The following is a 21,817-nucleotide window of genomic DNA, read 5'->3' on the forward strand; positions in this document are numbered from 1 at the left end:
TGGTGTTGTTTCTTTTTTTTTTTTTTTTTTTATAAATTTTATTGTTATATTCCCCATACAATTGCCGCCCCCCATTCTGACCCCAATCCCTCCCCTCCCGCCCCCGCCCCCCTAAAAGTGTCTCTGGTTCATAGTTTTTTGTTGATTTTGATTTTCACTTTCTTATAGTTTTTCATTTTCCTGGTCCATTATTTAAGTTTTCTAGATTCCTGCTATGAGTGAGACCATCCGGTATTTTTCTTTTTCTTTTTGGCTTATTTCGCTGAGCATGATCTCTTCCAGCGCCATCCATGTTGCAGCAAATTGCATGTGTTTATCTTTTTTGAATGCTGAGTAATATTCCATGGTATATATGTACCACATCTTCTTGGAGATGGTGTTGTTTCTTATAGCTGAATTGGATTTTTTCACTGTTGAATCAGTCGGCTTCCTCTATCTTCCTGTACTATTCCTTTCCAGCATCCTCTGCTCTCTGTGATATCGCTCATCAGCATTAGGGTTTGACCATGATATTTTGCGTTGTAACTCATCATTCTTGAACATGTTTAACAAAGTGTTTTATGACTTGGCTTCCTCTTTCGTGTAATTTGTGTATATGTCTGGTTTCCCTGTGGAGCATCAACTCTTCATCTTACGCTTGGTTGACATTGATTTGGCCGCTTGGTGCTGACTATATCTGGATTCTAAACCTGCATTTTCATTGTCATCCTGGAATTAAGTCTCTTTTCAGGGACTTTATAACAGTTGGATCAGATTTTGCTAGACTCATTTGAGACTGAAGTTTCTTATTCTTAGGTGTTTTATTTCCCTCCTATCTAAGCCAAGGATCAGGACTCTAACACTACAAGAAATTAGGAGTGTGTGTATATATCTGTTTAAGAAAGTGCTTTTGGGACACATGGCTTTTAGAGCAGTGAGTTAAAATAACTTTGAGATTTTGTCTTTTAATATTCTCCTGACAAGAATCAGTCCCACAATTTCCTAGCTGTCAGGAAGTATATCTCACTCAGTTTTGCCCAATCATGAGACGATGAATTGCTCAGCAATAATAGCGACAGGTAGCCGGCTTTTGTGGCTTATCTCCCAAGAGTGCCCTTTCTCCTTCCTCTACTTGACAACTCCCTCATAGACTAAGACTTAGTTCAAACATGGGCTCCTCCAGAAAGCCTAGGTTGATTCTTTATTGCCTTTTAAGATCGAAGTTCTTTATTTCTTCTTGCTCTGTAGAATTTGGCAGTTTCCTCTCATTAAAGAGAAACAAAGGAGGCAATGAACCCATTTGTTCTTAAGAGTTTTTTTGAAATGCCCATAGCTTAAGTAATCCTACTTACCAAAAAAGCAGGACAGAGAAGGAAACTCTACCATCATGTAAGGGATAGAGATCATGAAACCCATGTTTCCTGTGTAAACATTTAGGAAAATGTTATCCATTATAAAAACTTTCACAGCTCCTAAATGATACAATTTAGGAGCATCGGGATACAATAAAAACACTTGTACTTTAGTGTCAGTCGTTTTGACATTTGAGGTTTTGGGCATAGGGAAAGGAATTTTAATCCACTTTAGCAAGTGTAAAATTAAAGATTTCTTCACTGCAGACATAATATTCTCTGCCTTCATGTATATAGATCAATATGAATTTTCTTGTCTTGAAGGTGCATCTTCAGGCTAAATTGCTAGATATGGGATTGCTGGGTCAAAAGAGAGTATGAGGTAGTTTTTGCCATGTCTCCCTTCAGTAGGGATTAATAGCAATTAGATGCACCTTTTCTGAATAAGGCAAGTATATGTCTTAGATGTGATGTCAGTATTCCCCAGGACTGTGAAAACTAGACATGTTAGGTAAAGCACACTACCTTGCACAGAATACATACTTAGTAAGAGATAGCTTTCATTACTATCTTTTCTAAAACAAATACTATTTCCTTATCATGAGAATGACAAGCAAGTTGAATGAGATAACGTTTGTGTACTCTCAACCTGGCTCTGTTTTCTGCCCTTTTTTGTGTGTGTCTTGGGCAGTGACTGGGTTCCTATCTTAATTACTTTACTGGATTTGTAACTTCTTAAGGACGGAGTCCATGTCTGCTGAGTCTTTAGCAGGGTGCTTTCGACTTAATATGATGGTTGTAAACAGATTTAGCATAAGAATAGAACTGATTGCAGTGGCGAAAGGGTTCCTTTTCTTACTGCACATTTAATGCCAAGTCCTTGTGTAATGCTAGCCAGCAACTGTTCCTGCAGCCTGAGAAGTCACAAATAACTTTCTTCTTCTGTCATGTGGTGGTCTCTTTACTTAATATCTTTGTTAATCTCCAGAAACACATTAGATAACAATAACAGAAGATTTTCGTTCCTATTCACCCTATTTATTTACTTACCTATTTTTATAGGGTAACCTCCATTTTAAGTTGTAGGGAAAAGGAATTGTATTCTCTTTTCTCCAGGCTGCCTTAATTCATTTTTCCTTCCCCTGTCTTCATCTTTAGTTTTTGAATGTTGGGCATGGAAACAGTTGTTATCAGGAGATCATGAGGTGACCTAAAGTCACAATGAATAAGATTTTCTCATAGTTTAATATGCAGTGGTTCACATCTTTCATTTCTAATCTATTACTTCAACACAGTCCTTTTTGCTTTAACAGATGCTTGAAGTGGCAAGATCCTTTTTTCAAAATATTTTAACAGTATTCTTAGATGAATTCCAGTTAGAGGAAAAGGATAGGTGCTAAAAAGTACTCTTCAGTTCCATTAGTATGCTCTCTACACATATTTTCACCATGAGGTATAATATAGATCAGTATGCTCATTGGCTTCACTGTCTTCATTTATTGGCTTGTCCTCTGACCAACATTTTTAGTCATATGTCCTCCTGTTAACAAATACAACAGGACTTCAATTAACTTAATAATTTCTCTGTCAAGAGACTTGGCTCTAGTCATACGGACCTGGTGCCTTTATTTATACATGCAAGAGCTGGGGTGCAGGCCAGAGGTTGGGGGGGGGGCAGAGTGGATAGCAGAATAGGCTGATAAACTGAAATACGCTGCTGAGGGAGCAGCGGGCAAGACAGGAGAGGTCTGCTGCACCATGTAGACCAGCTGCCTGGCTGGGGATTGAACTCCAGCTACAACAGTGGTGGATAGCTTCATGGTGCTGAGACTTAATTCTTCCTTGCGCCACTGGGAAGGCCCCTTCCTTGCCTTTATTTATTAGACGTAACCAATGAGTTCTTAGAACTGGATTCTACCTCAATTTTTAACATGCTTTTACGTTTTATCCTTCCTTCTTAGCCTCTTTGCTATCAGTTTTTGGTTTTTATTTTTTAAGATTGCTTCAAAAACCACTAGCTTAGTTTTGTTTTTATCCTTCTAGTAACACTGTCCTTTAATCTTCTTAAATATGGCTTTTATTTTGTTCCTTTCTGCTTGAAGTAGCTTCCTGTCATCCTTAAGAGTAGGACATCCTGCCTCTTGGATTAATTTTATCTATAAAACATTATCTCTTATGTTCCTTAACACAAATGCTCTCTTGGACCAGTCTAGTCATGTCCTTGCTGTACCCATATATAATAAGGAAAAAGAGATTAGAAGGGAAGACACTTAATGTGTAGATTTTTATTAATGAAAAGTTTCAGACATATAAAACAGTAGCTAATAAAATGAAGTCCCATGCATCTTACCCCCAATTTCAATAGTCATCAGCCTTTTGCCAATTTTGTTTTATCTATCTCCATATCACACCCATCCCTTTTTTTTCTTGAGGGTATTTTTTTTTTTTTTTTACCAGAAAAAATTTTTTTTTTTTTTTTTAAAGAGGCATGTATTTGTTTGTTTGTTTGTACATGCACTGGGTACAGTCAGAAGCGCAGGAGGGTGAGAGAATTCACCAGAGCCAGAGCCGGGAGCAGAGCAGACAGAAGGACCAAAGTACACTGCTGAGGGGAGCAGCGGGCGGCAGGAGAGGTCTGCGTGCCATGTGGGACCCTCCTCCGGTGGCCGGGGAGCAGCGCCGCAGAGGCTGCGGGCAGCTTCGCAACCCAGCGCTCAACTGCTGTGCCACCGGGGAGGCCCTTCTTGAGGGTATTTTAAGGCAAATTGCAGACATCATTAACCTGGAAGTTCTCTATACAGGGGTTATTTAATCTGTCACTTTACCTGATGTAGATCATCTCTGCAGTATCCCTGTCAGTAATTTTGTTTATAGACTTTCAGTGTTCAGGAGATACCTTGTTTTGCCTCTCTGTCATTTCTCTTTAGAAATTCAGAATATTTAAAGCATTTGTCATGTTACACTTCTTTGGTACCTGACACAGCACACCTAGCATTCTTTGAGCGTATAGTAGGTATGTAATAACATCTTTTTAAATTAGGGGCACTTGGGATTCAGATCTTTCAACTTGGCTTTCTTGTATCAGTGGAATAATTTGGCTCCAACTCTTAAGTTTGTAACCATACATTTTTGTTTTACATTTGCTTTACAAGGCTTGGGGACCTGGCTTTAAAATCAGTTTTGGAGTTTTATGCATTCAAAAAGATAATGTTACTGGTTATCTGAAATTACTTTCATTTTTCTTTTATTTAGTTTCCTTTTTCTCTAAGTTTAGTGTTTTTGGAGACTTAACTACTTTTCCTTTTTTATGCTGGTATTTGTCAAAATGCAAGTTTAGAGCTTGGAAACGAAAATCTTCCAGGTGATTACAAATTCCAGTTATCATATTCATCATTGGGGTGACTTGACACCAGTGAGCTGCATTTTAAATAGAACCCTTGGTTAATTCTAATACACTAAAATTTGAGAGTCACTAACTTAAATAAGCAAAGAGAGGTACCATGTTTATGGGTGAAAAAACAATATTTTGATGTTACTTCTCTCCAGTTGCCCTATGAACAAACACACATTCCAACTAGCTTTTCATAAAAAGTTGACAAACTTAAACTTAAGCGAAAGTTTGAAATTTTAAAGTTATGTGCAGAAAACATAGAATATCCAAAATAATTTTGAAAAAGAATAAACCTAAAGTATATTACCTGATTTCTGTCCTCACTGTGAAACACCAGAACACTTCAGTGTGAAGCTATAGTATTCAAGATAGTGTGATTTTGTGTAAGGATAGAAGATAAAGAGGCCCTGCCTTCACTACTGTAAAAGCTTTTAGGGGTATAACAGAGGACATCTATGTGACCTTAGGGGCAGGCGGATTTCTTAGGGCCCAAAAGGTACACCCATAAAAAGAAAAATTGATAACAGACTTAATAGAAATTTAAAACTTCTGCTCTTTGAAAGATATTATTAGAAATTATAAAAAGACAAACCACTAACTGCCAGGAAATACTCACCATACATATATCTAACAAAAATTTGTGACCCAGACGGTACAAAGAACTCTTGTAACTTAGACAGTTATTTTTAAAATGATTAAGTATGAAGAGATGCTTCACCAAAGAAGAGTGTCCAATAAGCATATGATAAAAAGATGTTTGTCATTTAATCACCAAGAAAATGAATTAAAACCACAGTAAAGTATCACTATATTCCTGCTAGAATGGCTGAAATTAAAGACTGATAATGATAGGCATTATGTTAGTGAGAATTTATAGCAGTTAGAACTCTAATAGTTGTTGGTGGGAATGTATAATGGTACAACCACCTTGTAATATAGTTTGGTGGTTTACTTTAAAATTAAAAAACACTTAACATATGATCTAGTAATTTCACCAGTATATACCCAAGAGAAATAGAAACATGTTTACATGAAGACTTGTTAATGGCAAATTTGTTCATAGTAACCAATACCTGGAAACAACTCAAATATTCACCAGCAGGTAATGGGTAAATAAATGACAGTATATTCATACAAGGGAATACCATTCACCAATAAAATCTGACCAACTGATACATCTGGCAGCGGCAGAAATAATTTGTGAAATATTAAGTGAAAGAAGTCAGACAAAAAAAGTAAATCCTATATGATTTCATCCGAAATTCTAGGAATCCAAACAAAGTGGTGGAAGGTGGGGCTTGACTGGGAATGAACACAAGAGAAACTTTCTGGGGTGATAGAATTGTTTTAAATCTTGATTGTGGCTTGGATTACATGCACATATTTGTTAGACTTATCACACTGTCTTTGAAATGTGTGTATTTTAATGTGTAGAAATTTTACTTGTTAGAGTTGATTTCGAAATAGATCTCTTGAGGTTTAGATTTTCCACAGATTACATAGATTGGGTTCTCCCCCCACAGAGTGTTTGGAATAAGACAGAGTGTGATGCTTTTTCTGGGCTGCTTTGTGAAATCTATTCTTCCATTGCAATGTGATATTATGGCTACCTTGCTATTTGAATTCTGTCATTGTGCTTCTTGACCAGCTTCTGATTCCACTTAACTGACTCATCTCTTATGGTTGCAGATTCTCATAAACACAAAGATAAACACAAAGATCGAGAACACCGGCACAAAGAGCATAAGAAGGACAAGGAGAAGGACCGAGAAAAGTCCAAGCATAGCAATAGGTAAGAGTGGAATCAGAAAGCCCCTTCCCTCACCACATTCAGCAGGGGGTTAACTGGCTTGGCTCACTTGGAATAGACATTACCTTGAGCCACAGGTAAGTAGCATGTATAGCAAAGTAAGTAAAGATCATATTTGATTCTAGAGTTACTAAGAGGATGGTCTTGATAATACAGACCTTACTAGGGATGCCATTGTTCAGAACAGATAGACAAAGTATGTATGATGAATTTTCTTTCATTATGTGCCACTTTAAAAATGTAAATAAGTTCATTATAATTGATTGTAACACATGATGGCATTTAAACAAGTGCAAAGAGCTTGCCTTGACAAAAGGTGACTGTATGAAGACTTGGTATTTTTTCTTTCTGTACTTTAATGGGTACAAATTAAAATTTTTTAACTTCGGATATCATTGTCTCTGAATCCCTAAAATTATATGCAAAAAGTTAGGTATACAAGTTTTTTCTGGGGAGAATATTTCTAGCTTTCATTGGATTATCAGGGGTTCAGCTCTTATAAAAGCCAGTGATCACCAATATAAATGAAACTCAGTACTGCTACCCTCTGGGATCCAGCCTCACTAAGTCATTGTCTTGTTCGTTTTGCTTCCATTGTTGTGTAGAAGACAAGTGGTTAAGCCCAAAGACTTTTAGGATATATTTAGGCTAGAACCACTCTTTGAAAATGAGCTATGTATGCCTCATTGTTTTTTTTGTGTTGTAATTGTCTCTTTTCTGTATGCTCTTACTAGACTTTTAAAGGTCCCTGGGAGCATAATTGGGGTTTTTTGTATTCATTTTACATCCTCAAGACATACTGGAGTACCTGACAGAGACTGGCATTTGTTATTTATTGAATTAATGAGTAGATGACCATGGATTTACCAACTACCATTCTCTCTCTCTCTCTCCATACATTATCAGTCTGCTAAAAGGTAGTTGCTCTTGGCCATGCCATTTTTTAAACAAGTATTTTGTGTTTGTGGTGAAATATATATAATAAAGTTCAGCATTTTTTTTTTTAAGATTTATTTATTTATGCACACAAGAATTGGGGTACAGGCCAGGGGCGCGTGGGTGGTGGGAGGATTTACCAGAGACAGAGTGGGGAACAGAACAGGCAAATTGACTGAAATACACTGCTGAAGGGAACAGCGGGCAAGTCAAGAGAGGTCTGGTGCGCCATGTGGATAGCTCCCTGGCCAGGGATTGAACTCGTGCTGCAGAGGCTGCGGATTGCTTCATAGGTTGCGTATTAACCCCTTGTGCCACCAGGGAGGCCCCAAGTTTAGCATTTTTAAATGGCACTATGTACATTTACAATATTAGACAGTAATCATTGGTATCCATCTCCAAAACTTTTTTATCCTAAATAATTTCTGAATCCACTAAATAATACTTTCCCATTCTTCTCATTGTTCGACAATTTCTATTCTACTTTTTATGAATCTGTCTATTTTAGGTACCTCATAAATGGAATCATAAAATGTCCTTTTTCTGTTTGGCTGGTTCCCTTAACACATAATGTGTCCAGAGTTCATCTGTATTGTTGCATAGCAGAATTCAGTCCTTTTTATACCTATGTCTATACGACATTAAAAAAAAGAAGAGCACTCATCTATTGATGGACACTTGGTATATTCCCATCTCTCTTGGCTATTGTGAATAATGTTGCTGTGAATGTGGGCATAAAATTATCTGTTTGAGTCTCTGCTTTTGATTCTTTTGGATATGTATTTAGGAGTAGGGTTGTTGGATCATGTGTAACAATTACTTATCCTACTTCCATGTTTATACTGTGCTAGTTGATGTGAAATGCCAAAAATATGAGGTAATCTTTGACCAATGAGAACGTAATCATCTGAGTGAATGCTTATAGAGCAGATGAAGAAATACTGATTTTTATGTTACTAGAAATGTGTACAAAAAGACTTCACTCTCTTAAGAAGATAGAGGTTAATACCTAAAATCCAAGCTTTGAAAACATTTCTTCTTTGGCACAGGTAAATAAATCATCATTTATCATTGTGGCGGGTGGAAATAATTAGGTTGAAGAGACGTGAAAGGATTTGCAACTTGAAGTTTGATTCTGCCTTGTTTTAACAAAACTTTAAAAAAAAATGAAGGGTGTGATTTTGATGTCCTCTTTCTTGAAAATCCGTAATGCCTTGATAGCCTCTGTCTACAAGAAGGCCTATCTCCAACCTCCCTCAACTCAAGCTTCCTTATTTTCCTCAGTTTCCTTACATTAATACTTGCTTCCAAGGGAACTCATGGGAATCAGTAAGTATAAAAGATTTTTCACTGTGAGCTTCTACAAATGTGATATGACATTTTGTACATCTTTCCCAAAACATACTTTTCCCAGATCACAGTATAGGCATATTCAGGAATTTTTTCTCTGCAGTTTAGTATCTTTTAATACTTACTTTATTTCTAATCAGAATACCTAAGGAAACAACAGATTTTGGGGGAAAATTGGTCCAAGTTTTGGTTAGCATACAACTAAATTTAGTCTTGAGTCTCTTCATTCACATGTGAATAAGTTTAAGACGATTAGACCGGCTAATCCTGTTTTCCACTGACAGTGTACCTCTTGGCAACAAAGCAAGTGTTTTGGTTGTATTTCAGTAAAATCCTGTATACAGCATGTTTCTTTTTGAGTGACTTCTGATCTTTCTAGTAGTTCTGGGTTTCTTTGTTTTTCTTCTGTAGTAGATTAAGGAAACCTTGAGGATTGTTTAATCACCTCTGAAGCCCAGAATAATTAACATTCAGCATGTTCTATTCCAAAATGTTTCATTTTATTCAAACACTTTGCTAAGATTGCCTAATTTTGAGACTGTTACAAGGAAACAAGTTTTATACTAATGTGTTTCTGTCTTTTTTTCTCTGCTAGATACTAACATAAATGGTTTCTCATTAGGCTACTCTTAGGACCCAATCTGGGAGACATGTTTTTCCTGCATGGCAACAGAATTGTGTAATTTGTATGTTAGAGAATGGGGAAAACTTGCCTTTCTGCTGAGAAAGAGTATGAGTGCGCCCACCTCTTATAAGATAAGATCCTATCTTATCTCTTTCTCTTTTATTCTCATTCAAACTGCAAAAAGATAGGGGGTATTAAAGATCTTTTTGTATGGACATAAGTCTGAGAGGTGGCATGCCTGAATTCACATGACAGTGTGGAAGCAGTGAAAGCAGTGTGAAGGCTGAGAAAGACCAGTGCTTCTGAGTTCTATTATATTTTTCTCCCACTACATTATTTCTTCCCATTTTAAAAAAAAAATCTCCCTAGGGAAGGTCAGTTTTATAACTAAGCTATTTGTATTTAAATGCAAGCACCTCTTGTATGCATGTGGTAGTCAGTTTATGTTTTTAAATGACAAATCATTTCAGTCACTGCCTCCTTCTCTGAGCCCCAAGTCTCCGAAAATTTCTTCTATCATTTATCTCTTACACTCCTTTTTGATAGCATTAATACTTACTACTACTCAGGTCCTTTAAAAAAAAACTCAATAAATTCTCTTCAAAGAAATAAAAGGAATACTCTTACTAGATGCCAAGGAATCATTGGGTGTTAGGATCTCACCAGATAATTATTTTATAAGCTTGCCTTCTTAGCTAGGAATTATAATACTAGATCTCATCTATATAAGGAATATTTTTAAAAGCAGTTGGTGAAAATAAAGACTATCACATCTGAAAAATGCAATTCTTCATGCTAGTTTTTGACTGTGCATCTCTTGCCAATTTTAAACCTGGCACTCAGGCTGGAGTGACAAATTTGTGGAAGCCAGGGAAGACAGAAGAGTAAGTACTGCTGTGAAGTAGTAAGGGAAGTGCTTTTCCAGTCGTGTTGGCAGAGCTAATTACTGTAAAGTCATTGTGAGAAATATATATGGGTGCTTTTGACTTGCTTTTCCTTCAGTTTCAGACCCTACCTGAATTAGAATTGAGAGAATATAAGATTTTAGGAAAATATACTGGAATTAAGTAATCATTTTTCAGATTAGGAGACATTTTTCTGGAAGTAATAAAATTTGAATTTTTGGTGAGCTGTTTACCAAAGTTCTTGACTTACCTACTTGTTTTTATAAAATGGACAATTAACCTAGTTTGGTGGAGTTGGTTGGATAGTTCTGAAATTAGGAATCTGAATAACACTTCTGATATTACAACAATTAATGTGAAGTATCGAAAAGTACACTAAAGCGTAAGTCCAGGCTCCATCCTTAACTAGTTGTGTATCTAAGCCACTTAACTTCTGGGTCTCATTTTCCATTTTGCTAAAGTGCTGATAAAATATTGGCCTCATTAAGCTCAAAATATTGGGAATATTTCTTTACAACTTTGCAGATAACTCTTTAGAAATGGGAATATACTAAAAATTGACATGATGATGAAGACGATGACCACAAAGCCTGGTAGAGAATATTTTTCAGATAGTGAAATTGGAGATTCAGTTTTAGTACTTGAATTCTAATTTAGTAGTTACTGATAACATCCAATTTGGAGTCTCACTTTTCACTTACATCTAGCCCAGTTATAATCAATAATGATCATTTAAAAAAAAAAAAAAAAACAGATTTCTTGGTGGAGCTGACACCTGAACTAGACTTGAAGATGGTTGAGAGATGAACAGAGGAAGTTGATGGTTAGAAAAAGGGCATTCCAGAGAGCAAGACGGGCATAAACAAAACATGGAAGTACTGTTATGTACTTTGCTCTTGGAAGAATTGAGTGAGTTGGATATGCTTAGGTTAAAAGAAGATTGAATAGTGAAAAATGAGGCCAAAAAAGTGACTTGAGTCAAAGCCATTAAAAGAAATTGGGACTTGACTCTGAAAGAAGCACGAAGTCATTGAAAATGGTTGAGAAAGGGAAATAAAAGACCTAGTGTAATAAATGGTATGAGGAAGCTAAGAGAAAGGATTCTGCACTTAGATAAATGAGTGGCTGTTTTTACCCTATTAACAGAATTAGGAAACTTAGATAGGGGAGAAATGGGAATTCAGAATATATATTGGTTTTGCCAGCTTTGGGGACTTTTCTTTACCCTTTCTGCCCCGTAAACAGGATTAAATAATTTCTAAGATTCCATTCTACTCCAAGTGTTTGTTCAGTGATTTTGTTTAGTAACCTATAATGGTAATGGGCATTGAGGAATCTTCATTTCTTAGAACCTTTGCTTCTTTTTCCAGGCAACTTTAGAAATTACCTAGAATTTTTTTATTCAACGAAGGATTTAAGCTTCAGTTCTCTGCTTTCTTTGAAAGGGCAATGGTTTCCTCCTTCCACGGCTTTTAATGCTTTCTGGACCTCACTCAGAGGAAACCCTTATGATCCCATTGACTGAAACCTATAGGGGTCTGCTTGCTGCCATGAAGAGCAGGCAGATAGCTGGAATAAGATCATTCCCATAGCCATTATTGCCTTAGTCTCTTAGAAGAGGCTCTTTTTCACTATAACAGAGTGGTTTGCTTGACTCTGGAGCTAGGCTGTCTGACTTTAAATCCTAGTTATCTCTCAATAAATGGGTTTCCTTGTGCCATAGTGCCATGTCCCAGTTTCCACATCTGTAAAATGAAGATACCAGTACGTATTTCTGAGTTTTGTTAAGGGGATTAAATTGCTTAGAAGAGTGCTTGGCCCTTAGTAATATTCAAGTATCTATTAAATACTTCTATTGATGCTAGAGGACAGACCATTGTTTTTGTTTTCTTTAATGGATTTTAATGGTTTCTCATAGCCAACATAGTTTCTGAAAATACCAGATGTTTTTTGCCCCCTGAAGACTTAGCAAATGCCCTCCCAGGACAGAAGGCAAGTGCTCTTCTTTCTTTGTTGCCTACTGCCCTCTCCCTACTTCCACCATTTCTGCTTCCCTTCTGCCCTTAGAGGAACGCTGTCCAACTTTCTTTGTTGTCTGCTTAGCTCTTATCAAGTATCGCAGACCAAAGGCTTTGGCATCATTTAAAAAATAATGTAGATTACTTTTTTGCCTTAGTGGACTTTAGTTAATTAGAAGCAAAACAACAGGTATGAGTACTCTGGAGGGGTGGCTTTGAATCTTTCGTTTGTGCTCTTCGGTGTTGACTATTGCTTGTCCAGACTCTTGTTGGTGTGATGGATCTTATTTATTCTCACACAGACATGAGCCCTGAGCCAAGGAGTCAGCATCTATGCAAAGTCAATAATTAGGTGTTTTCTCTCTCAGATTTCCTGATGATAAAATTCATATTTTACCCCAAAGTATGACCACTAGAGCGGGTCCAAGAATGCTGGCTAGTATTTGTATACATGTAGCCCAGATTCAACTCATTGTTAAAATATATTTGTTCCTCAGATCTTTGGATTCCTCACTGTGGTGAGGATTTCTTCCAGTTTAGTTTAGTTTTCTTATTTAACCTCACAGAAGTTCCTTCAGTATCTCAAACATATATTCTCTACAGCCTCTGAACTGCCAGTATTACAGCCTTCAGTTATATTTAACTGAAGCCATTTTGTGGCTTTGACACTTGTCTGTAAATGTATGGGAAAGTAGCAGGATTAATAAGAAGACAAGGGTAGTATCTCTTGAAACAAGCAGCCAGCACATGAGCAACTCTTCTGCACTCGTCAGAATTTCTGTCATCTCCCTCTCAGTGGGAAAGGTGCTACTCTTCAGCAACCATAAAAACAACATTAATTTTAAGCTTTTATAAGAAAAGTTAGGGAATCCTGGATGGTGATAAGTTAGTCTAACTGATTCCATTTCCTATCACTGTCAAGCCACCATCCACCTTCCATGATATAGCCTTAGACATTGTTCTGCTCAGGTCTTTTCCCCTCCCCTCCAGAGCCTTTGCTTCTTGCTTTATAAAAGTAGATTCTTAGGAAACAATGGCACTGGGGATTGCTCTTAGCCAGCCCTCCATTTCTGGAGGTGGGGATAGGAACATCAACTCAGAGGTATATATGTTGTTAGCATTAGGTTCAGAGATCTAACAGGGCTCCCTCCATAAACATAAATTTCTAACAGTCCCCTGTGGAATGCCTTGTACCACAAGATGTCCTTAACCTTGAATCATCTAAGCACACTCCTTATAAAAATCAAAACTTGTGCTCGCTTCGGCAGCACATATACTAAAATTGGAACGATACAGAGAAGATTAGCATGGCCCCTGCGCAAGGATGACACGCAAATTCGTGAAGCGTTCCATGTTTTTCATGGAATATTACTCAGCATTCAAAAAAGATAAACACATGCAATTTGCAGCAACATGGATGGCACTGGAAGGGATCATGATCAGTGAAATAAGCCAAAAAGAAAAAGAAAAATACCAGATGGTCTCACTCATAGCAGGAATCTAGAAAACTTAAATAAGGGACCAGGATAATGAATAACTATAAGAAAGTGAAAATCAAAATCAACAAAAAACTATGAACCAGAGACACTTTTTGGGGGGTGGGGGGCGGGAGGGGAGGGATTGGGGTCAGAATGGGGGGGTTGCAATTGTATGGGGAATATAAAAATAAAATTTATTAAAAAAATAAGAATCAGAACTTGCTCTCATATTAAAATAGTTGGGAGTAGAGGAGAGTGAGTTTCCTTTGGAAAGTCTTGATAATTTCATCTCATTCTGGTCTTTGTGATTAAATTTGACTTGCAGAGGGTTAACTGCTCTAGCAGGAACTTTGAATTTCCTGTATAGTTTTCCCTCTGGTTAGCAGGCAGAGGAAGTACCATTGACTTACTTCACTTTCCTGGGGTAGCCTGGGTATTGTCTCACTGCCTTGTCATTTCTTTTTTTTTTTTTTTTTTTTTAATAGAGGCATGTTTTTCTTTATTTGTTTGCTTGTTTGTTTGTTTTGTTTATACATGCACTGGGTACAGTCAGAAGCGCGGGAGGGTGAGAGAATTCACCAGAGCCAGACCGGGGAGCAGAGCAGGCAGAAGGACCGAAGTACACTGCTGAGGGGAGCAGCGGGCGGCAGGAGAGGTCTGCGTGCCATGTGGGACCCTCCTCTGGTGGCCGGGGAGCAGCCGGGGATTGAACCGGCGCCGCAGAGGCCGCGGGCAGCTTCGCAACCCAGCGCTCTACCGCTGCGCCACCGGGGAGGCCCTGCCTTGTCATTTCTTGATGTCTTTTCCCTGAACTCTATTTGGTATGGTAATGAGCCACAAAGCTGAAAATGGGCGCACTGTATGTATACTTCTCGGATTGCCTGTGCTGTGATTACCAAAAGGCACAAAAGCCAGTTTTCTAATGAAGCAAACTCATGTTCTGAGATTTGCTTTCAGTGAGAAAGAGAACAAGGCAGGGAGGTAAGACATAAAGGAAGACAGAGCATTCCTAAACTTAGATTCCTGTTTCTGGCATTTATAGTTATGAGAAGACACAATGGGAAGCAGCTATCCCCAAAAGTTACATCATTTCAGATACCCGAGATCTCTGTTCTAAAAGTTTCTACTTACAGTTAGGATACAGTTTGACCTATATATCAGATCTCAGACTGGCCATGCATTTGTCTCTAACACCCGTCTACCCTAAGTGACAACAACTTCTTAGAAATGTAATGATAGTGATTTAGTGGAAGGTGCTCTGAATTTAGAGATGGAAATACTGAGTTTATATCTCAGTTTCATTTCTTTCTGACATTGTAACTTTGAATAAGACTTTGAACCATTGGCTCCTCTGTTTCTAAATCAGCGTAAGGGTATAATAAAACTTACCTCACAAGAGTGTTGTGAGGATTGAATGAAAATGATGTATGTGAAAATGTCATGCATAATGCTTGCTTAGAAAGTTTTTTTCTTGGGGGAGGAGCTAAAACTTAACATAGATGACCATTAATTCCTCGTATAGTTGTTTAGTAAAAAACGCTAAAACTTGTGTAGTGGATTAGTAAGTTCTCAAGCATTTTGCTTGTAATAGCAAAACCATGTGTTTTTATGTGTGTAAACTCCTGAAGACTCAGTTGCAGTCTCATTAACTTTGTTATCTCACCAAACGTTCTAATGCTGGAGAAATTAATGAGAACTGGAAGGTAAGATTACTTTAGCGTTTGTGACTCACCATTTTTCACAAAATAAAGGATTTTTTTTATACAATTAAATGTATTTCTTTTCTTACATACGTGCTTTACTTTTGTACCATGTTTGCTTTCTCCCCTCAGGTATAGTCACCATAGTTCTCCCACTACCATGAAACCTGTGAGCCATTATCGTATTCCCTTGTATTCATCCCTCCCCCGTTTTGCCCTCCTCCTGCCCCCTCCTTTGCTGTATGCCTCAGTTCTGTGGTCAGCTTGCTAGTTTTCACTTCTTCACCTAATAAAGAATTTTTTTTTTTCCCCAGTAAAACGTGGTGAAAACAGAGCATGAGAACACTTTGAGTAGAGTGTCATAATGATGCTGAGAACAAAAGGCATAGTGGGAGAACTTGGTCACCATGTTCCTCCAAGCACACTTAAACCTAGGCTCAGCCCTCAGGAGTTAAAAAGAAAAGGTGGTTCATGTAGAAACTTATTTCAGTATGTGGCACATCTAAATAACCTAATGACAGTCACTTGGAGGAATACATAAATGAGAGAAAGTGGGCACCATTTTTTCCCCATATGTGATAGTTTCTGCATTTTCCCTGAAATGGTAGCCCTGTTTCTGCTAGTTCCTCTGTTCTCCTGGCTAGATTTTTTTATACTTTATGCTAATTTATAAACCAAACTCCTTTCTTGAGTTGGGACTCCTTTCGTTTGCAGAGACATGACAGCAGATGCTTTCCTTATCCAGGTTCTGTGACTTTCACCTAACTGGTTGCCATCAGTTATTTCTCCTTATTTGAACTTAATGTAGCACGTATGTTGGCCAAATCTCTTTAGAATAGACTTCATGGGATAGTAATAGCTCAGTGGGATATTGCTGGTCAAATCTGTTTTTCCTGGGCTGAAGTCATAAAATGTGAGAAATGGGGAATACAGTGCATGGTAGGAAAGGCGAGGGCTGATAGAGTCTCTCCATGGATTTGACTGTCCCTGTCACTGAGGCTATTGTCATCTTCTCCGCATCTAGGTTGGTCTTCCCTCTCCTGCTTGCCCCTCTTTTCTCCCCAACTCATAGCACTTGAATTTGAACTCCCTTTTCTTAAGTTTTGGAATATATTGATAGGTGTACAGAGGGAGGTTTCTAAACTGCTGTCCCGTAGACTGAAGGAAACAGTTATGTAGTATTCTACTATCTTAAACTACAGTTTGTGAAAACTACAGTTTGTGATTTTTGCTTGTTACCTCTTTAGTCTTTGTCCACATGCAAGTTTTATATACTCTTTTTATTTTTTTTCCATTTGTGTCATAACTTTTTTTTTTTTTTTTTTTGGGTGGGACCCTCACCGGCGGCCGGGGAGCGAACCGGCGCTGCAGAGGCTGCGGGCAGCCTCGCAGCCCAGCGCTCAACCGCTGCGCCACCAGGGGAGGCCCTGTGTCATAACATTTTTAATGTAAATTTGTAGGGCTCAAATTATTGCATAACAGGTGTATAATTTGGTAATATTAGTTTCTTGTTATAATCAAGTTTCTTGGTGGTTTAGTGTTTGCTTTTTTATGGGAAGTATCAAAAATGAACATTTGTATGTAATATTATTTCTCATAGAGAAATCTCCAGGAGAATTGATACCAGAATATGAACATTTTAATGACTCTTGCCTTTGTAATGTCATGTTTTGCTTTCCAGAGGAGTATTGTCTTTTTTCCAGTAGTACTAGTGTGTCAATAGCCCTTGCTTTAGATGGGTCATTTCCTATAGCGTAGGAAGGGCCTTCAGGATTTATAAAATGCCATTTGCAAGTGATTGGCTTTTCCTAGTTAAAGGTCGCAGGAGATAATGTCCCATGTTGGATTGCTTACTATGCAAAGGCCAGCCCTGGTTGATATGCATGCTGTCTCAAGTCTGGCACAGAGTCATCAAATGCATTTTTGGAATGTTATTTTTCCCCCTGACATCAGATGTGAATGCTAAAGTTGGAGCTTAACATTATAATTTTTTGCTGGTAGAGTATTGTGGATATATGGTGGGCTTGCTGTATCTTCTTTGTCACTTTAAAAAAAATGAGCTGTTATTGTTTAGGATGATGACATTTCTCTCTTGGTTCCTTTGTAAAAATAAAAATATCGAACAAAATAAAGTCCAGTGTATCTGAGAACCTCTACTTGAATCTTCTGTCAGGACTGGATATTTAGGAGATTGTAAGTTCCCACAATTCATGTTACCTTAGGGTATCTTGTGGGATGAACCCTTGTGGTCTCTACCCTGGGCTAATTCTTTGTGTCTTACTTTTCACAGTGAACATAAAGATTCTGAAAAAAAACACAAAGACAAGGAGAAAACCAAACACAAAGATGGAAGTTCAGAAAAGCATAAAGACAAACACAAAGACAGAGACAAGGAAAAACGAAAGGAGGAAAAGGTACAGGACTTTACAGTGGAGAAGGAAGAGATGTGGTGATATGCTTTTCGTTTTGTTTACCTATACAAGCAGGTAATGAAAGGACTTCCGTAAAGTACCTTGACCTTTGCGTGAAATAGTGTCTTTCAGACTTTAGAGCCATCCGTAGTCTTAAACTAAAAACCAAAGCCTTTTCCACTGTACTTCTCAGTCCCAAATCAATCCATATCATCATATTTTATTTGGCAAATGGATAAGTTGAGGATGTGGTATTTCTGGAAATGTCAACTTTGGTTCATGGAAAAATTATTTCTGTTTTTGGGAGAGGGCCTAATGATATGTTGCTTCTTTGTTGAATGAAGGTTCTTCCTGAGTGAAAATCTGGTGATATTGATGTGCCCTTTGTGGCTTTTGGTTCCAGGATAACACATACAAATCTCAGAATGACTGCAGATGAGTAGTATTGTGTATAGACTTTTTTGGTTAGTTTTTATTTTAGTTTTTGAAAAAGACATGTTGGTACTTGGTAGATTCAAGGCGCGATAAAATAGGGAATGTAGTAAAAAGAAAAATATATCTCTCTTCACCCCTGCCTTGGTGATTTTCATTTTTTTCTTTTCAGAGGCAACAACTATACTATCTATTTCCTTTCTGAACTGCCATGGGCAAATCCTTGAGAAGTGGAATGGGGTATATTTATTGAGCGGTGGGGGGTCATGCCATCATTTAAAGATAAAAAGCCTCCATTTTGAAGGGAAACATTTCTCAATAAATCAGACAGTTCATCCTGAACAATTGTAAAAATTGAGTTTTAGAAAAATGTCAAGACCTGTTGTTCACTTGTTTAGTTTTGCTAACAAGAAGCATCAGTCTGGGATCAAGATGCCATAGCATTGGGGCCAAATATTCTCAAATAAGAAGATAATCTCAAATAACTTACATTTTCAAATTTAGTTCTTTCAAAGTACTAATTAGTCACTATTATTTTACTCTCCAGGTTAGAGCCTCTGGGGATGCAAAAATAAAGAAGGAGAAGGAAAATGGCTTTTCCAGGTAAGACTCCTCTGCTCAGCCACCCAGCTGCCCATGCCATAATCTGTCTGAGTTTACCTAAAACACATTGAACTGACAACCTCCATGTTTACACAGAAGTCGGCAGTGAGAGGACTTGGTGTAAACCAACTTGAGCATTTCTGTAGCACCATGTAGTGAGATTGGTTGACCAGCATATTTTCTAGAAAGTTGTTTTGAGTAGTAACAGAAAGAAATTTTAAAAGTTTGGGATAACTTTACACACCATTAAATTCATTCTTTTTAAAATGTGTAGTTTGGGGTTTTAGTATGTTAATAAATTTCAAGATTGTGTTAACCTTCCCATACCCCACTAATTTCAGAACATTTTAATTCTCCCATAAAGAAACTCCTCCGTATATTGGTAGTAATTCCTAGTGTGAATTTTTTCCTTACTAAATCTTTTGAGGCTCATTATAGAAGCTTATTTGACTGGCCTGCATTTTAGGAGTGGGCATAGATTTGAGTAGAAATGTTCTCTCTTTCTAGGAGAGAAAAATGTACACAATGTAGAAGTCACTTTTCTGGATTGTTCATGCCATTTTGATTCTGTTTTCATTATCAGTCTCAATTCCCTCAGATAAACCCAAAGTTCATATCTAGTTTCAAAAATCTAGGTGTTTATAATTATAGATTTTCACTCACTCATCCAAATAGGAGCATGGACTTAATAGATGTTGGAAGTGATTGCATTATTGACTAGGACAAAGTATTTAGAGAGTTTTACTTTCTTGAAACTTGGTGCTTTCAGTTTTCCTTGAGAACATTTTTGAAAATTGCCATGTATCCTGAGGTCATATGGATAAGGAGAAGCAGGTACCCTCTTCAGGCACCTGTTGTAACTGTTCTAGGGATGTGGGATAATAACGTTTAAATTGATTAGAGCTGAAGCTACTAGCCCTAGGTATTCTGATTTCTTAAGGTGACTGATCCACAGGGTAATTATTTTCTGCCAAGAGACCACCTAGGACTTTTATTAAATTAATACTTAAATGTGAGTAAATTCTCTGGACTTGGTGTGTAGTCCTCAGTTTAGTTTCATATTTTCTGGAGACTTAGGGACACACCTTCGAGGCAGGCAGTGGTGTTTATATTCATTTGCTGGATGCTTGTTAGCTTGCATGTGTGTCTTCATGGGTGACGATACTAGGATTTACTCAACTAGTTGGATAAATGGCCGTGAGTTTTTTCCTTTTGGTGCAAAGTTTTTGGAGATTTTGTACCCTTGGAACTATGTCAGTGATTTCTGGGCAGGGGAAACAACTATAGAGATTGGCATTTCAGGGAGTGTGCAGAAAAAAAGAAGGAAAACTAATCTTTTTCAACATTCAAATTCTGCTGGAAGCAAGGGTGCTTTGGGAGTAGAATGGGGGCCAGCCTTGTTTTACTCTTGAAACCCAATGAATATCCTGACCTTCTTTGCAGCTGAGTCTAGATGTTTATTTCTTGGGCCCCTTCATAGTTGGGCAGCTTTGTGTTGGGAAGCTGCAGCACACCCTGAGTGAATCAGCTTTGTAGGTGCATCTTGCTGTCAGCAATGGGGTTCTAATGAGATGTGCAAGGCCAGGGATCATCTCAGGCTCTGGTTTCAGAGGGTTTTTAAAACTTGTTCCTCTTCCTTTTTTGGTTTAAGATAATGGTCTAACAGAATCATCTTTTTTTATTCAGAAGTCAAAATATTTTTTAAAAATTAGTGAGCCATACTTTTTAAAGTATAAAGCAAGTAAATGTAGGTAGGAAAGTGAACACTGAATTGATCTGGCTTAGAGTGGCTAAAGTTTGCTATGGCCTCATTTACAATGTGGGTGCCCTTTGGTTGCAGCACTGCCAGCTTTGGTTATTTTTCTCTGACTGGATATATGTACATTTTGGCCAGATTTTTAGAACTTTAAGGTAAGTTTAGGAAATGATTCCTTAGTCCTTTCCTTATAGAAGTTCTGGAGCACTGTCATTGGTTCAGATCATTTGTGGGATCAGATACTTAGCAGATCCCTCATGCTAGGCTGAGAAACAATGTCAATTTGTTGCTATTGTTCAGGTTATACTGGCAGAGGCAGCTAATATGTAGGTAGGGGAAAAAAACTGATTCAGAATTGATCCTGAGCCCTGATACGATCTGTTAATCTATAAGATGAGGACAGTATTTTTTAAAAAATATTTATTTATACATACAAGAATTGGGGTCCTTGGGATCTCCCTAGTAGGTAGTGCAAGGGTTTAAGACGTAACCTATGAAGCTATCTGCAGCCACTGTAGGACAAGTTCAATCCCCAGCCAGAGAGCAACCCATATGGTGCAGTAGACCTCCTAACTCGCCCACTGCTCCCCTCAGCCATGTATTTCAGCGGATCTGTCTGTTCTGTTACCCACTCTATCTCTGGTGACTCCTCTCACCTTCCCCCCCCCCCCACTTCTGGCCTCTACCCCAGCTCTTGTATGCATACATAAATAAATAAAAAGAAAATTAAAAAAAAACTAAAATATTTTTAAAAAGAATTGGGGTACAGACCAGAGCTGCGGGGCTGGTGGTGGTGAGAGGATTCACCAGAGGCAGAATGGGGAACAGAACAGAACAGGTGAATTGACTGAAATACACTGCTGAGGGGAGCAGCGGGCAAGACAGGAGAGGTCTGGTGGGGGGATCGAACTCGTGCTACAGTGGCTGCAGATAGCTTCATAGGTTGCATCTTAACCCCTTGCATAACCAGGGAGGCCCAGATGAGGACAATATTACCTGCTTCACAGGGCTTGTAGTAAAAAAATAAATGAGGAAAATGTGCATGGAAAACTTTAAAGTATGTACAAATGA

General features: G+C 37.9%; 1 protein-coding gene and 1 non-coding gene across 2 annotated transcripts in view; both read left to right on the plus strand.

The window, feature by feature from the left end:
- Nucleotides 1-21,817, plus strand: part of TOP1 (DNA topoisomerase I) — an 82,813-nt gene that overhangs the window by 20,720 nt on the left and 40,276 nt on the right. Inside the window, exons 3-5 of the mRNA XM_037498807.2 lie at nucleotides 6,412-6,514; nucleotides 17,835-17,958; nucleotides 18,935-18,990. Coding sequence (XP_037354704.1) covers nucleotides 6,412-6,514; nucleotides 17,835-17,958; nucleotides 18,935-18,990 — 283 coding nt within the window. The remainder of the gene's footprint in view (nucleotides 1-6,411; nucleotides 6,515-17,834; nucleotides 17,959-18,934; nucleotides 18,991-21,817) is intronic.
- LOC119237798 (U6 spliceosomal RNA) lies at nucleotides 13,619-13,725 on the plus strand. Its single transcript, XR_005123433.1, has one exon. It is a non-coding gene; the product is annotated as a U6 spliceosomal RNA (small nuclear RNA).

Source organism: Talpa occidentalis, unplaced genomic scaffold (genome assembly GCF_014898055.3).
Source record: "Talpa occidentalis isolate TD23 unplaced genomic scaffold, MPIMG_talOcc4v2.1 talOcc4.10, whole genome shotgun sequence".
NCBI classification, from domain to species: domain Eukaryota; kingdom Metazoa; phylum Chordata; class Mammalia; order Eulipotyphla; family Talpidae; genus Talpa; species Talpa occidentalis.